We start from the raw sequence: 19046 nt of genomic DNA on the forward strand, positions 1-19046 counted from the left end.
TTTTATAGCCTGTGGTCTTAAACTTTTGATCAGGTGATAAACCACCTATTTCACTTTTTTTTTTAAATTACAAGTTCCAAATGTTTTTTGTCTTACTCCCCCTTCTTGCTTTTGCATATTGTAGCTCTACTTAAAACCTCATTAAGATCCAAATGTGCAAAATGCAAATTCTAGAATTTTTTTCAACTGGTCTTAAGATGTTGATCAGGTCTGTATATATATATATAAAAAAAAGATGTGATGAGGCTGAATGTGACCTTTAGCAACAGCATGGCACTGGCATGGAGGGAAAAAAGGTGAGCTAAGGGGAACAGCTGGTGTGAGTGCGTGAATGCTCATGGTGGGACTTTGATGTAATGACGGCCCTGTCACTCTTGGGTCATAAAGGTGTCAGCTGGATCACAACTGGCCCTCGGGCTCTGTGGTGCGGCTGTCTCCTCCACACACATAAATGCACACACGCACACACTCTCTCTCTGTCGACCTCTGTTATGAATAGCTTTGCCATTCTAGGACTGTGAATCCTCTTCCAGTGATTTGCTTTAAAAGGTGAGTGAAATAGCAAATGTCAAACGTGGATTGCAGATGAGGGTGGGCTAAGTGTACTTATGAGGTGCACTTTGCCGGACAGCGCGTCTAACACTCACCTGCACCTAAAGGCCTCACACAGTGCTTAACAGATACGAGTTGTTCATCGTTCTGTGTGCATTCTATTGACGAATAAACCACACACATGCACATGCACACACACACACACACACACACACACACAATAACGATGATTAAAGGCTTCCCTGGGCAGAATCTGTTTATAGTGTTCCAACCTTAAAAAGAACCAGAGGCTACGTTCACACTGCAGGTCAATTCCGATTTTTTTGCTCATATGTGACTTGTGTCTGATATTTTTCATGTCTGTGTGAACAGTACAATTCCGATTTTTTGAAAAGTAACCCAGTCCTTGTTCGTATGTAGATATAAATCCGATATGAAACCAATCTACTGCATCTGAACGGTCAAGTTGCATATATTCCGACCTATACATCATCAGCGTGGTTTATCAAGCAAGACTTGGATAAAGGCAGTCTCCGACGTAGACAGAAGTTCTTTGAAGCCATTTGAAAAAAATAATTTCTATCAGTGTAAGTGAAGCGGCTCATGGCAATGTCCCACCACTCCTGCCACCCACACGCTCCTCGGAACAGAGGTGGCAGCAAGTCCTCCACAAACCGCCATATCCAAAATGCTTGCCCTCTTTCTTCTTAATCTCCGACTCAGAATAATTTGGTTAAGAAAATATTGAACCCTCTTGCACAAAATCCTTGAAACTGCCACAAACGCGTTAAGGAGAGCACACTCTGGCAGCAATCTTTACTTCCGCAAACACACAGAAATGCGTATGCACGTTACTTTGCGCTCACATTAGCAATTCGCAATTTTTTTGGTAATGAGAACGACCATATTAAAAAAAAATCTGATTTTAACAAAAAATCCAAATTGGGCAACATACCCTGCAGTGTGAATGTAGGCAGAGACTGAATCAGGCGTGGATGCTTTGTTTGGGCACTCAACTATGATACTACAATAACCGGGACACATTTTTAGTAAAAGTTTTCGTCGAAAAACAGAGATTCTGCTGTACGGTACTGTATGCTTTATATACATCCATTCATCAATGGACTGCATTGGTTGTGATGTATTATGGTGGACACTATACCTAGCACATGTTAACACCCAACCATCCATCCACTTTCTATGCCGCTTATCCTCACTAGTGTCACGGTGGTAGGCTGAAGCCTATCCCAGCTGATTTCGGGCAAGAGGCAGGGTGCACACTTGACTGGTCGCCAGTCAATCGCAGGGCGCATATAGACAAACAACCATTCACACTCACATTCATACATCTGAAGAATTTAGAATCTCCAATTAACCTAACATGCATGTTTTTGGAATGTGGGAGGAAGCAACGCACGCACGGAGAGAACATGCAAACTCCACAGAGAGATGCAGAGACTGTTTCCCCTAACCTTATATTAGCAAAAACCCAGAAGCCAACCCAGAAAGTCAAGTTTTTGACTTTTGACTGTGAATTATTGGTGTTTTATGAAAAAAAATCATTTTGGAAAAGGTGACCATTATTATGGCTAACTAGGGAGGAGTGATCACACAGTGATTAGTGTCTGCTGAAGCATCTGCTACCCTCAAAGCTGAAAACCTATAGGACAAACAGCAAGTATTGCTTTCCATGTACCCTGACATAATAGCAATATGTCAGAAAATTGTATTACAGCAGCCGCAGAAACATCTTCAACAACCAAATTAGGTTTGTGGTGAGCAAATAACGTTTTTTTTTTTTTTTTTTTTTTTTTTTTACATCCGTAATAGTCATTCTTACAAACAGAGGCAAGATACAAGGGTCAATCTTTTACATTTTCTACTGTGTGGATAGAAGTAAATTGTCGATAATGTAGCTTACGGGCATAAATTCACAGCATGCATTCTACTGTGTGTAATGTGTGTGAGCCCATGTGAGACTGTGTGCGAGTGTATACCTGCAGGGCCTCGAGGAAGCGAAAGGAGCCCAGCCGTCTGCCTCGGGGCACCAAGCAGAAGGTGGAGTTATGGAGCATCTCTTTGTAGTCATACCTGCAGAGACACAATACACAGGAGTGAAGTGAGGTCATATATCGAAATGTTCACATTTACCTTTTCAAAAGCACAGAAACACACACTTTACATGCATCTAGCTTGCGCTAGTTGCATGTTCTATACATGAAAAAAAAAACATATTACACGAGAGACTGAAAAAAAGAATCTTGTTGGTCATCTCAAAGTGTGATTTATCCAATAATAAGGCTACAGTGCCAGTGGGGAAAGAGACATTCATCCCATGATAAGGAGAATTTCTGTGTGGAAAGATTGGTCTAAATAATATACAATTATACAGATATTTAGCGTCACAGCATTTCGTCGTTACGACACACTGTCATAAACTATTAATACCGTACAAAAAGAAAAAGATAACTAATTAAGTTGCTTTTCAACTTTAACCTCTGATATATCACCCAAGCGTGAGGCAGACTCGACTGATAGCAGCGTGACAAAGAAAAGGAAAGTGAAGTGAAATCATAAAATGCACAGAAAGTGGATAAATGCACCGGTCATATGCTTGGTCTAAGCCACATGTGTCAAACTCGTGCCCTGGAGGGCCGAGACGCTGCAGGTTTTCTCTCCAACCAGTTTCTTCAGCAGGTGATTTAATTGATGAGCTCCTTCCCTCAAACTGAAGGTGTTGATCATTAAAATCACCTGCTTTACTGACTGGCTGGAAAGAAAACCTGCAGTGTCTTGGCCCTCCATGGCATGAGTCTGACACACCTGGTCTAAGGCGTTTGAATGTCAGGACCATCATCAAGGCTTCTGTGAAATAGACAGTAACTAAGCAGCATAGGAGTTCCGCCTCCAAATAAGCCTGTCTCTCCGTTGCAACTTCATAGCAATCCCCATACAGCATCCAAATAGATAGACATTGGCCTAATTCAAGGATCCCACATTTATCCACCTTTTGCCTTTTCCGCAGAACCAAGCGACAGAGGAATATTGCCAATTTTGGCCACTGGGAGCAAAACCTGACCCAGATAGAAGATAACTGGAATCTATAATTCCCCGTTCAATAAAGCTCTCCACCTCCGTCCTGCTCATGTCACGTGACTCCCCATATCTCACAAACAGCATGCTTATGCTCAACCCCTCTATTTCTTCTAGCGGGGAGAGAGCTTCTTCCCCCTCTGCTCTCTCCAGTCAGGTGTGTCTTATTGCTCACTAAACAGGGTGATCAGCCCTGCCAGGGGTAATGAGCTGAGAGTGACACCTGCTTCCACCACACAGCTGGCTCAGCTTGTGTGTGCGTGCGTGCATGTGTGGCTGAAAAAAACAGATACTTTGTGTGTCTGCCCATACGATCATAATGATAAGCAATAGTATTTCAGTTTTAATAATACACTTACTTCTAATACATATAGTGGCATTTCTATTGCCATTGGGCCAACTACTTTAGTGGTCTATATTATTGATGGACACCTGTCATGTTGTTTTAGCACGAGTGTTGAGCTGGTACAAGCTTTCACTGTGTGCTGCGGTCAGGGGTTTGCAGTCAAACTCCCCCCACAAACACACACACACATTGAAATACTCTTAAAAGCCTCATAATATTTAGTTATTCTTCTGTACAAACCAAACCATTGTATGAGCTGTTGGCACCAGCATTAGGCAAACAATCACCTGACTATCAAAACAGATCAATGAAGTGAGTTGAGAAAACATCTGCAACAAGTTAAAACAATTTCCAAGTTAAGGTTATTAACTCAAAGTGTAACATTTACACAAAATTGCTCAGTCTGTGTGATTGTCAAAACAGAGAAAAATGTGCAATTCACAGGGATGTAGATTTTTATAGACTTAATCCAGAAAAATGCAAAACATGTAAAAACATTGGTCACTTGTCAGCTTCATTAGCGTATTCCTTTTGAAAACTGTATGTGATTTTTTTTAAACATTTGTTTTTTGGTGCAAAATTTGAAACAGTATTGCTTGTATGTGTGCCAGTCCTGCCTCTTGTTGAGCCATATACAATTTTTGCCTTAAAGTATGTTATGCTTATTACATATCACAGAAAATGATTTGTATCTAATTGACGTGTTTCGTTTCTGTATGTTCAGTTTTAAAGTCAAGGCTCTGAAACGGGACTCAGCTGGACTCTTTATTGAGAACCTGTTGTCTGTCTGCTGATCACACTTTTACACTACAATGTACAGCAGTTGCTAAAGTACAAGGATACTATAAAAGGTGAACGTTCCAGAAAGCTTTCCATTGAGAACAGGAAGAGGTGGGAATTTATTCCGTCCAGGATTTCACAGGAATTTTTCTGTGATTGTTAAGGCCTACAATGTCAGATTTTGCAACATCTTTTCCAAAAAGTTATGTTTTCAGGCTTATTTTGTTCACTAACATTGGATCCACTTGTGATTTTACAAATATGAATGCCAAGAAGTACATGTAGACCACGGAGATCAGACGTTCTGACTCTCTTTCCTGGAGATGCTTGACAGGCCTTTGCTGCAGCCACCTTTATTTGCCGGCTTCATGCTTGTCTTCAGTTTGTATTCATCAGGCAGTTTTTTAAAAAAAGTTAATGTTGAGTTGACACCAGCTCATCACAGATGTCTTGATAGGTCATCTGCTACAGGCGCAGCCCGCCCACCGAGTACAGGGATACGTCCATCAACCTGCCATCTGTCTGGCAACTTTTTCCCGCTGCTCTGCTAAGAACGGTGCTTGGAGTTCGACTATCTTGGCAAAAGAGTGCTCTTTTGATTAAAATGGTGTGCAAATAAGTGTTCCTATGGAAGCCAGCCAGCCGAAGAAGCACTTTCCTTAGAGAGGTCATAAATGGCTAATTTCAGTAGAAGATAACTCAAGGGCTGCACAAATGGATCATATGAATGGATTTGTAAGGGCTGCACTCAATACCTGACGTATTTTCCAGATGTAAGATCTAAATAATTACCAAGGAAAATACTTCCTTTTGATAACAAGCTCAAGGCGGTGTTTACGTGAGAGCTTAGGTAAAGCAAAGATCCAATCTTCCGTCATAATTGAAACAAGGTGAGGGTCATAAGGCTCCCAAACACAATCTACATGTGCTGGCACAGCGTAATCAGTACAGTAATGCACAGCTGTGGTACTGCACACACATGCTGTTGGTGCACACGCATCAGCACACACACAATGGTGGCTGATGAGATACTGCCTTGTTTTTTTCCCCCGGTAGATCTAATGAAGTACGAGAACATGGCAGCCCGTGATAACATCCCTCCCTCATTTACACCTTCATGGACTGCACTCGGGACATTGCACTTGACACAGTCTCAGACACACAAGTAGCTGGAAAAAGCAACAGCTGTACAAGTTCATGATGACATGATATTACCTGTCAAGGAAGACGAAGACACCATCTACGAGTCATACATGGGCAGGCGCTCTCTTTCCTTTGTCTCCAAAACCATAATGAGAGCAGTTTCAATTACGACTGACAGGCAAATGAAAGATTTAAGGAAGGCCGGACCTTCACAGAATCCACCTGCTGCGTATATCCATCTTCCATGTCCATACAAACAGAGATATTTTTAAAAAAACGCACGTTTCCCCCTCAACTATGTTAAAAAAAAAGCGTATGTTGACATAAAACCACATTCACCAGCTGTCATGCATGAACAAGCTACCACAGCGGACTTGGTTGCGCATTATAACGCCTCTGTTTATCGATATAGTGAAATACATTCGTCCCTCGCCACTACACACTTCAGATTACGCGGCTTCACGATATTGCGTTTTTAAAAAACAATTATTAATTAATAAATCAGCCTGTTTTGTGGTTGAATAAAGTCTAGTATTAGTAAAAATATGCATATTTAAGAACATTTTACATATTTCTTTATCTAAATTAAGCATTTTCAAGCATTGCTAAATGAAATAAAATACAAATATAAAGCATTCAGAAGATGCATTCAAAAACACAACGATATGCCGTTTTTTACACTGCTCACTAGGTGTCAGTAATGTTTCGGTAATGTTCAGTGAGACACACAAGCACCAGACTTGATCACCGGAACAACAGGCTTATGTCGCTTTGAATTATCTCACAACGGCTACTGTTGCAGCTGTAACCCACGCCAAACTCAACTCTGAACCCCCAACGTCACTTCCTGTCCAACACATTGACATCAACACACACAAGTACCAATCTTATTTATGTCTCGAATGGCTTATCTTCTCTTATTATGTTTACTAATATTGGGTGTAAATATTTACGAGTGTAAATGAACACAGGGGTGTTATATCAAGTCTAGAGGGCTCTAATAATGTTAAAAGTCGTATTTAAAAGGTTATAAAAAGGTTTTCTATGCTCTAACAATTAAAATATTCCACTTACACATAAGGAATCTAGATTATTTTGCAGAAATTCACTTATCACAGTTGGGTCTGGAACCAAATAACCACAATAAATGAGGATTTAGTGTATTAGATGTACATCATCTGTAAAATCAGCACACATTTACACAGAGCCCAGGAAACATAACATGACATATTACCCCCCCCCACACACACACATGCTGAAGCCATAGTTTTCTGAATAAGGCACAGGTGAGGCTGCAGGTGGAAGACTCAAATAGGAAGACCCCCTGCTGTGTAAATCCACCTTGGCTTTACCTTCTTCCTGCCTCCCGCAGCTTCTTTCCTCTCTCCTTTTCCTTACACCTTGAGCATCCTGTTGATTTGGGCTTCAAATAAGACGTTGGCCTCGTTTTACTCACGTATGTTGTTTGGCTCCCTTTTAGGTGCAGCGTGACAACAGCTCTCACACAGTTTGTTCTTGAAGCCTTGTACTAAATGAGCCCGAAGGCTGCATTTCTACCCTTTAAGTATTGCATTTATATATGTATTAAAACATATATAAATCGCAATTGACTATAAGTCGCATTTATTTTATAAATGATTTCCCTAAATTCAAAGACATTTAATCTGGAAAGACAAGTTATTCAACTACACAATAGTACACTGAACAACAGGCGGAATAGCTGTCTGGTATGTTCATGTTACACATTAACAGTTGTTCGGCAGCCCAACAGCATAAAGAACATACCTGGGAGGCTGAATAGGCTAACATAACAAGACAGTGACCCCCAACAAGCAAGTTACCGATAAGCAAGTTCACCAAGCTCCTGATCTCATTCCACATCACTGAATGGTAGGAGCAGCATATACTGTAGTTGTCACAATTCTACAGCACCTTCTCGTCGGTGGTTCATGTCAGTCAGTACGAATTAACATTTAAAAACATGTTAAATTCTATATATACTGTATATATATATTGATATATAAGTTGCTGACCAGCCGCACTATGAACAAAAAAGTGACAGTGTGGAAAATACGATGAGTTTCTTTTAATAAAATACTCCATAAATATCAAGTTCAAGTAAATCTGCATTCTTCCCCTCTTGGCCGACATAATTCTGCAGCCTCCTCCACGACCACACCTACTCTGTTGCGTTTGTTCAGAGGTCAAGGGTGGGGTCAGAGGAGAAGTGTAACAAAATTGAGCACAGATCAGAGCTACATGTGCCAGACCTTAGGTGTTAAGGCCTAAGCACAGTTCGAATGGTCTTTGAATCATCTTCACACCCTAGTTCTTGAAAAGACTTGAATACATGTTGAATGAACGTAGTCCACGTTCAGAATGTGAGTTGGGCAGTTTCTGAAGCCAGGCGGCAGATGCTTAATTACCTCCCGTCGCTTGAACACGAAGCTTCAAAACCGCCACCAGCTGATATGGCACCCAGTGAGCAAAGAGAAAAATCCAATTTGATGCATATTAAGAGATCATGCCCTCCTGCAGACCACTTGTTTTCTTCCTAAATTGGTCTAAAGTGTTTATTTGTGTGGCGGGATTTTGAACTCATGAGGGTTTATATAACAAACTATTATAGTTCATCATATGTGACGACCGATGCGCTGTTGGAAGAAAAAGGGATTCCAATATTTTAATGTTTGTATAAGACGCTCCTAAAGGTTGTTAATAATTATGGATGTCATGTTACCACAGATGTGCACATCTGCCTCGCAAATAACTCCCGAACAGACCAAGAAGCAGATTCCAGCAGTAATTAAAAACAAGCCTCGTTCTCATTATCAAAGTTGAAGCATATTCTTGTGTGTTCCCATGGGACCAGAACAGATGTGTAGACTGACTGAGCTTTTAGGTAAAAGGTGGGGGAGGTTGTCTTATTGGACTTGTTTGAAACAAATGCTGCTTTATTCTGTTTGAAATACAGATTCATTTTTATGCATACCTTTGAGGTCATGTTCTCGCAAATTCCCTGATAATTCAATTATGCAGGGCTAAGTAATGCCGTTACCAGGACACTTTTGGAAAACATAAGAGCGCAATGACATTCTTATACAAGAAGCTCAGTCTTGTCCTGAATCATAGCTTAATCACGCTGCAATAAGCCGCAACTGCTGAGCGTTCCCCTCTCCCATAAAGTCTGCAATGTTCTGATTCATCTGGAGCAGGGGTCTCAAACTTGTTTTCATTCATACATCGCAGTTATGGCTGCCTTCATAGGGCCACTTGTAACTGTTAATATACAGTATATGAATATAAATATAACCTCATGATACTATTACACAATTGCCCGTGCATTTGATTGTTATATTTTTACTAACAAAGTGATGGATAACTTGCTTTGAATTGAGAAGTGAAGTGAAAATGTCAAGGTGCCAAGCAGACATTCAGGGAAATGCTTGGAATATCTGATTAGATAATATTAAAGTTTAGAAAAACTGCACGCAGTACAATTTTTCCGTCAAAATGAAAGAATAAATACATTTAAAAGGAAATAGATGAAGTGCATTATTGACACACATTAATCCCAGGCTTTTGCGGGCCACATAAAATAATGTGGCGGGCCACATCTGGCCCCCTGGCCTTGAGTTTGACACCTGTGATCGAAAGCAATGATATGTTTAACCCTAAAACACTTTGGGGTCACTTTGATTTTATTATATATTTTGAAAAGTTTATACATTGAAATCGTCAAACTTAAATATAAATAAATTAAATAAAAAACAACAGAACAATGAACAACTCTGTCTCAATCTCTGTCTCCAGTATGACTTGAAGTGCTGTTGTGTTCCAGTGAAAATGCGTTCAGGCGCACTACGTAAGTCAGGCTTAACTGTGAATGTTAAGCAAATAGGCTTTCAGACACAAACTGAACACAACAAAATACCTGCAGAGCAGCAAAGTGTACAAACGTATTTAAGGGTCAAAAAGCACCCCGAGTGTGAAAAATGCATACATGTTGGAAGGTCTGCACCAGAGACTTACTGATGCTGTCTATTTTTAAGCATAATAGCCTCAATCTGCTGTACACTTTAATAGCATCTTTAACACTCGACAGAATATACAAGAGGTGTGGACTTGAGTCACGCAACTTGGACTTGAGTCAGACTCGAGTCACAGTTTTGATCACTTTGTTTTCAGTGTTTTGAGTAAAATGTGTCCCCTTTCAAAGTATTCAACTGTAAGATTCAAATGGGGGCAAATAAGAAGTTAAATATAAGAGAATCCAAGTGCAAGTAGAAAAAGATGCACTGATAAACACATTTTCCCACAGAATCTGCCTCATTGAATGCATCTCTTAACGTCCAATCAAGTAAAAAAAAACAAAAAAAAACAAGAGAATGAAGCACATGGTATTTTGCTTTACAGTGCAGACACGTTTCTCATATTAAAAGTTTGGCGACTGAGTTGAACGTTATTAACTGTAAAAACTTTTTTAAAATAAACAGTCATATTTTTTAAAGGTAAAATTCTGGTGACCAAGCTGCCATTTTCTTAAATACGTTGCAAATCAAAGTCTATTTCCTGCAGGTTACAAGCTAGTTTACCATAAAAAGGATTGATTATAATCAACAAGACAAAAATAAACCCGATGTAGAAAAATAAGTGGTTTGGATGAAAATCCAGCCACAATCAATGTGTGATCACAGATGACAACAACTTGAATCTTTAGTGGGAGTGCGTTTCCTTTTCATCATCAAACATCTTTTAAAATCTGCTTCAAATGTATTCTTGGCTATGTTTTCGTCTACAATAACAAACATACCTATCTGACAATGTCAATCAAAAGCTCTTTGGAAAGCTAATTTTTTTAATAACACTCTTGTACTGCATCTCAATAGTGCAGTGGTTTGTGTGATTGTATGAGTGCTTTAAGCATGCGTTAAAGTCCAGACGTATTTATGAAAAATATTTATGCAATATATACCGTAATTTCTCGTGTATACGACGCTATTTGTTTGCTCGGGGCCTAGACCCTGTGGCTTATATGGTGAAGCTAATTTATGGTCATTTTGCACTTCATGCACACGCCCTCACCATGGAAAACACACAAAGAAATTCATATGATACAGCTTTCAAGTGAACGGCAATCATCTTGACAGCGTCAAAAAATCCACTATCACCATGGATTTTGAAAGGCTGGACTACTGCGTGTTAAATACGACAGCACAAGCTCAAGGGTTAATTTGCCTCGAGACGAAAGTGACACAGAGCGACAATGAAAGGGACAGAGAGACCGGCAAAGTGCGTGACGAAGAAATTATGAGGCTGTTCAATTCTGACACTGAAGACGACGCAGGGGGAAGATGAAGACAGCGATGAATGACTTTTCTGGTAGGCTACTGTTTAACCAGTGTTAGGTGCGGCCTACAGTATACATGTACAAATCTTGTTTTCTCTTTAAATTTAGTAGGTGCGACTTCAGGTGTGCTCAATAGTCTGGAAATTACAGTAAGCTTTGTTGTGGTTTTGTATCAGTAAGGTGATCAGTAAGGCCAGATAGCATACACACATAGTATCTGGGAAACTTGTGTAGCTACATTCTTGAGACATTGGGCCGTCAGGTCACAAATGCCAAAGCAGCCTTGCGAAGCACTAAAACAACTTCAAGAAACATATGGTGGATGGCTCTAAACTCACAAGTAGCACCTCTTTCTTTCAGACTACCATCACTGCAGTTGAGTGTGAAAGTGAGCATTTGAAGCTATTAATTTGCTTTAATGCACAGCCGCATCGCATACAAATGCATAACATGGCATGTTGATATTGGGTATTACCAACTGCAAAGGTCATCTAAAGCATAGTTTCCTAACTGGTGGGTGGTACCCATTTTCAGTGGTCCGTAGGTCATTGGTCCGTAGGTAAAAAAAAAACAAAAACATGTCCATAAATGCACCTCGCTATTCTCTTGCTACACCGCCGCGAGGTGCGTGCCATGCTTCTGGGAGACTTTGTCAAGCATGAGCAGGAGTGGAAGGACAGTGAGCGGGGACTTCACACAGAAAATGGCGGTGTGCTGCAGAAGAGAGAAGAGTGCGCCATCGAGAGAGAGACAGAGTGTCACTGCTGCCCTTTTCAAATTCAAACTGCGCTTTAATGTATTTTCATTAAATATAAGATATTTCGGAAATTTTTGTTGAAAAATATCCATCATTGGAGTCATCGCTTGTAAGCGGTGATGGTGGGGTCCTGCACCTAAACCAATTGACAACCACTGCTCTAACGGCACGTGTGTAATAAAAGGTATAACTTTGATAGTATTGTGGCAAAAATTAGACAGAACGACCAATACTAAACAGAAGTGGAAGCTATACGACTAGTATTAGCACGGGAAGCCAAACACACTCGTTTTAAACATAAAACCCAGAAAGTATCCCAACATACTGTTTTGACTTACGTTATACAAGTGGCAGGTGATGCATTTGGTACATGGGCCTTCAGTGGGCCAGCCGTGAGAGCCAGTATCAAAAAACAAAACATTAATGTTAATAAATATGTGCCATAGCAGGGTTTTTCCCCGGGTAGCTGGACAGAGTCGTTAGCAATACACTTTACAAGCATTTGGAGTGAGAGGAACGCCGCATTACCAACACTATCAATAATAATATAACTCCCCTTGTCTTCAGATACAGAGTCTGATTGGCTAAAAAAACAACAACAACAAAAAAAAACAGCCCCATTGCTAATAGTGTGTATGTGACAGGGGCCAGCACTCCTGATTCTGAAGGCCCTGGGCAGATTACATTGATATGGCAACACATAAAAGCTAAAAAATCCAACATGTACACTACTGATAGCACTGCAGCCAAGAAACATGCTATGAAATAAAGATAATAGACTGTTGGGAACAAATTAATATAATTTAACAAATACTACAATTTAAGTTTGAAATGTAGGTCAGTGCTTCTGGCCATGGTTAGGCCAGCAGAGAAGGCCTTGCTGGCCCTGACTGCACACCACTGCGTTATGCACACTTATTTGCATAACAACTCACCAGCAAATCACAAACATTGACCTGGCATGCTTTTTTTCTCATCAGGGTTTTATTCCTAAGACATTTTAAAAGGCTTTAGTTTAACTTCAGGGAACATTTGACTGAACAGTCCAAACATGGAACATTTTTGTTATTCTTTTCCCCCTGCTTTTCCATAACCTGCTTTCCTGCTTTACCTATGTGTCTTGGAAAATTTCCCTCTCAATATGAAATCTTGTTACATTAATCAAATTTATTGTACAGGTACACACACGCTTACTGGAAAGTCCCAGGCAATCCAAGACTTTCAAAGATGACACAGTAATTGAGAGCTGGGTAGAAAGTTAAGGCTGCAGGCGGTGGCTGTCAGCCATGTACGATTAAATTAAAAAAACATGTCCACCCACACTTGTGAGGACTCTTGTACATGAAGACTTATCCACATGCAAAGAGAGTCAGCAGGCTGTTCCCTCCAGCCACAGTCACTACCACCCATTCTGTCCACCTAAGATGTAAGTATTGTAGAAAAACCCTGATGACGTGATATCTTCCTGGCATGATACTAATTCAATCTGATGCCTTTATACTCACAATGGTTTCAATTTGTCCCCTCCCATTTATAACACTGCTGACGGATGGAGGCAGATATTTCAGCTACATTTAGTGTCCGTGTAAAAATTGATGTTGCACTGCAGAAAACGGAGTTTCTACTCACAAAATGGGGACAAGGGCATAGGCGTGTAGAACTCTGACATCATAATTGTTGTCAATGTATTGCATTTTATATACAGTGGAAGAACCAAATCAATTTTCCCCCCAATAAATTATGTAAATCCAATTTATCTGTCCAGAAAAGCCAAAAATGTTAAACTATTTAAAAAAAAAATCACAATTATAGTTTTCAATAGAGAAAAGACTTTGAAATGCACATAAATAAATACACGTTGTGTTTTGCTATTAGTTATTTCTGGAATTCAATAGTGTTTCTAACATTCTTTATCAAAATGTTGGCACTTTGGCTCCATTGTTGGTTCCACTGCAGCTGTGATCGAAAGAATAACAGAGACTTGCGGTGTAACTGTCTTAGTTAGCAAAGAACTACACAGTCAACCACTGATGACATCATAAATGTTGCTGTTTGCATGTATTAGCAAGCTAATAGGCTGCTAATAAAGATGTTTTGTGATAAAAATACATTACACAGTTGGACTCACTCAGTGTATAAATAACATGACAAAATGTGCCATATTGTACACTAAATGAAAAATGTATGCTAACTGTAGGCAAATTGTGCCATAATTTTCGAGGTTAACCGAAAAACATGCTAATTGGGACGTATGCCAACAGAGGTTCCACTGTACTGTTAAAGAGAATTATTATTATTATTATTATTATTAGTACTACGCTATGCTGGGTCACTCCTTCCCATCAAAACCCTCTTGCATAGCTTGACATGACACGTCCAAAAAAATCGAATCTTGCGATGCAGCGATGCAGATTGTAAAGGCTGTGATTGGTCGGCTTGTAGTGCATTATGTCCTGTGTGTATACGACCTTGCACCCTCTGAACGGACCAACATTTGTAATAAAAATGACAGTTGTAGCACAACTATGAGTTCCAGCTCCAATAAACATCTCATTGCCATTATTCACTCCCAACGAAGGAAAATATCAAGCAAATCAGTCAAAAGGAGATGTGGTTGCTCACCGAGTTGACTCTCGTGTTTCGGCAGAGAATTGCACATCACACGCTATAAAATGGTAAAGACAGCATCGGAGGGGCACACTTGCATCCAGGAAGAGTTGATGGATTTATTTACGTCTATAGCAGGATCACTGCTCCTCTACATCAACAGTCCCTTCACACTCAAACACGTGTATGCACACAAACACACTTCAATCAGTAATTGGCGCCTCGCTGTGTGATCCTGCAGATGAAGGGTCCGGGCTCAGTGGATGTGCGCCGGGGACCAGCTGTGTCTTCTTACTCCGCACTTCCAGATGGCCCTCGGGACGCCTCACTGTGCCTGTTAGTTTGTGCGTTCGCGTGTGCGCCTACACGTCCAAAAGTGTGAGGCGGTGTCGGATTTAGACATGTCAGTGCATGTTCTGCGGTGGCCTCTTTTTGAAACGCTGACACATTTTGTCATCAGAGCCACCGAAACAAGGCGCTCAGGAGGAGGCTGGCGGACCCCTTCAGTGCAATATCCTTTCATCTGACTCACACATGCCTGGATGAACCAAATTCATACCAATCTACGCCTAAGCTCCCTTATTAAACAGTGGAAATGTTTACAGAAGATCCCTGCTTCTCGGGAGCGTGCTGTTCCAGACTTACCAGTGAATGGTGGAAAAACGTGAGTAATTTAGACGCCCCCACAAATTTATGAAACACACCCCTCCGCCCTAGACGCTCCGGCCACTGTTCACTCGCAACACAATCCGGGTTTAAGTCCTACCTATGCCCAACACTCGTATTTACTGCATTTTAAACTATAAAATGTTTCGGGACTCACTGGGGATGCAACAGTACAGAAAATTCACAGTTGGGTTTGGTTTGATACTTTATGGTAACGGTTCAATATATTTTCGATGCAAAAAGAGACATGCTCATACCTGGATCACTGAAATTAGCAACATTTGCTTCAACTCAAAAGTACAGTTTTTAAATGAAATGTACGTGGTGCAGCTATACCGGCCTTAGTTTCTGCTGTGCATACCTTATAAACAAAAACAAAAAAATAGTAGTAAAATAAAAATAACAATAAAAAAAACTCATATAAAAGCACATCATTCATCAATAGCTCTATTTATGGATTCAATAGTATTTTCAATCAAACTACGTAGTGTTTATTTCCACACTTCATGTACAGACAGTTTGTTATTAAGCATTACAATTATAAAAAAAATGACAGCAATTATCAAAATGACAATACAGCCGAAGTGAAGGCAACACATAATAAACTTAAGCCATAATGAGATTTTTTCAATTAACCATAAAATAATAGCAACAAGAGTTCAGGGCACGATGCAATTGATTTTTTCTTTTCCAGGTTTTGCATGGAACTAGCAGCTACAGATGCAATGAGGACTTTTACTGTAAGTATATGCGTCTTACCGCTGATGTAATTTAATCCTGAATTTGGATGATAAAGATGAAAAATGCAGTTTTACATGCCGCTTGAGAAGACGTCTGCCAACAGCTACAACAAGAGCCGCTGATTGCTTCTGACCATATGGATTTTGTGGGGTTGTTGTCAGCTGACTGATGTCATGTGACGTTTGTGACTCAGGTTACAGTATTGGTCGATTTCTACTGGTATTGAAATGAGACTACTTTATGGAATCGTTCGATACAGATACACCCTAATAGAACTCACCCCTAATGAATGATTATGTAAGGTGATTTATGACCAGATTTTAAAAATCTTATTTTATTACTATTATGAATTAATTTTAATTTAGATGTTAATTTTTTATAATCAGTGAAACCTAAAGACATGAACATGTAAAAATTGTGGGCTGTTAGATGTATGCGTTGCATTTTTCATGTATTATCATGCATTTATGAATTTCTGGGGGGGAAAAACAACCTATTTTTGGGCGGAAGAAAATACATTTGAAAACATTTTTGACCAAGAATTTGTGAATTCGTGGGGTTGCAAATGCTGAAACACTTCAAATGTCCTCTCCACTGAATGATGCATCAGAGCAACACACACACATACACATACACACACACACACACACGCACGCAAACATACACAAATATTCATACACTCAAAGAGAGGAGGATGCCTCAGTTCCTTCCAACTGCATCATATTTGCCACAGGCTCTTTCATTACAAATCATTCTATAACATTTTGAAAGTTCTGAATGCTGCATACGCTTTCATGTCTACACCCTAACATGCTCTAACACACACACGCACGCACTGACCATTGCAGAAATTGCATCTGCTGGCTAACACTGGAGGAGGTATCTGCCAATAGGTGGGCAGAAACGTAATCACCTCTAATTTCCTGTCTGCTGTAGCGCATTCTAATATATTCCCTCTGAAGACTCTTCAAAATCAAAATGCAATCCTGTCGCAAAGCCAGCTGGGTCTCGCTGCACAGGGAGAGACAGAAAGCCAAGCCATAGCAGTGCCTGAGCTCTAATGGCAAGCTGATGGCTGGTGAATGGAGTCCGATTGAGGCATATAATAGAGCAGCATTTCTCCTCTGTGCTGCTACAATGGTGGAATTTAACGTCACTACAAATGCGCATAGGATAGGCTTTCTGTTTTAATTTAGACCACATTTTCTGACTGCTGGTATCAACAGTGACTGAAATCATAATAATACATGTGACTCTTTTGATTTTAGAACGGAGCCTGTCAGTCATATTTGGTTGCTCATAATGAATTCTTATATTGCGCACACGTCTTTGTGAGTGAGTTTGACATCAGCCTGAAACACAGTGCGTCAACCCAAAGTCACACAGGGGAGCAGCATGCAGTCTGGGCTCCCAGGGTGTGTGTGTGTGTGTGTGTTCAACAGAGAGAGGAGGGCGGAGGTACAGCTGTCAGTCACAAGCAAAGCTATACGGTACCCGGTGGGTTCATCAGTACCATGTGTCAGTCATACCCAGAGATCACACTGATTGTCTGTCGGCACCCGTCTGTGTGCGTGTGTGTGTGTGTGTGTGAGAGAGAGAGAAAATGATGGTGAAGGGGGTATGAGAGACAAGTATCATGGGGAGTGAGATCCAAAAGGACAAGAAAAATAATGAGAAAGAAAGAGAACAGAATGTCTTCTATGATGCAATTATGATTCAATTTAGATTCTTGCATCAATTATGCAAACATATTCAAGAGGCATGTCAAATATTGATGGGCCCTTCAAAACTTCTCACACTGGATATATTGAAGAGGCAAAAACTTAACCTGGACCGTCTAATAAATCATAAATAGATGTTGGCAAGAGGTCTATATTTAAATGGAGCTCATGCCGTCTCTGTGAGAGTGTGTCTGTGTTTGTCTGCTTATTTGCGTGCAAGCCGCTCTCAAATAGCTGAACTCTGACCGGTCATGTTTGCCTGTGTGTGAGTGGGGGCGGGGGGGGCTTTCAGCGGAATCGAGTGACCAAACAAAGCATCCAAGAGTTGGTGACTCAGTCTCTGTGAAGAATGGATAGAAATTCTTTTAGCGCTGGGACACTATAGACGGATTACGCCCAGGGAATCCTTTAATCATCTTTCTTATGTGTGTGTGTGGTTTATTTGGTCATAGGCTCCTTTCTTCCTCCTAATGGGCCCGGCGCTGTTGAGGTGTCCAAGCGCACTACGGGGCCCAAAAAAAGTGAAAGTGCAAGAAGTTGGATAAAGAAGGTGAGAAACACTATTCAATTCAAGAAAGAAGTCAGATAAAAGTACGGAGGTTGTGTCTGTTACAACAGGATTGTCATGTAGGCTAAAGGGTTCTTGCTAACACAGGTTGCAGGGGGAATGGTTTAACGGAGACACATTACAGATGATGAGCCGGGCCAGTGTGTGTGTGTAATGATTGTACCTGCTGCTGAAGCTTACAATAAAATTCAAGCGTGAAAGTATACAGCTCTAACTATCCACTCTTTACTTGTAATTGAAGTTTGTAACAGACTAGAGTGACACAGCATCCACCTGGCTCTTCCGTCCCCTCCTCTACTCCCTCCACTTATCGCCGTGGTCACTAACAACTCTTCATTAAAAAGTAAAAGCGCTGTTAAATGTTCATTCATGTATCCATTTCATTCATCCTTTATATGTATTTCACATTGTTTCTGCATGTAAAACTACAATTATTCTTCATAAAAATGTTTTTAGGTATCTGGACCAGTTTAATTGCATTTACATTATTTCTTATGAGAAAAGTTGATAAAGTTGTCATACGTCACGGTTCGAAAAATGAGGTTCCAGCGCAGAATAATTTGTGTTATGTTTGCCAGGCATATGAAACGGAAAATCAACTCACACATCAACTCTGCGTTGTTTGTGTGCCGTCTTCATTTCTTTACATATATCGCCATGATGTCGCCGCCACAAATAGTCCCTGCGGCTGCTGCAACTTGGCCATATGACACGCCCCTGAT

The 19046-nt window shown here is 40.4% G+C and overlaps 1 protein-coding gene across 1 annotated transcript in view; it reads right to left on the minus strand.

Annotated features, from left to right (window-relative positions):
• The window catches only part of ext1b (exostosin glycosyltransferase 1b), a 141051-nt gene that overhangs the window by 32662 nt on the left and 89343 nt on the right, over positions 1-19046 (minus strand). The window contains exon 2 of the mRNA XM_054763659.1: positions 2550-2643. Within this exon, the coding sequence (XP_054619634.1) occupies positions 2550-2643 (94 nt within the window). The remainder of the gene's footprint in view (positions 1-2549; positions 2644-19046) is intronic.

Source organism: Dunckerocampus dactyliophorus, chromosome 20 (genome assembly GCF_027744805.1).
Source record: "Dunckerocampus dactyliophorus isolate RoL2022-P2 chromosome 20, RoL_Ddac_1.1, whole genome shotgun sequence".
NCBI lineage: Eukaryota > Metazoa > Chordata > Actinopteri > Syngnathiformes > Syngnathidae > Dunckerocampus > Dunckerocampus dactyliophorus.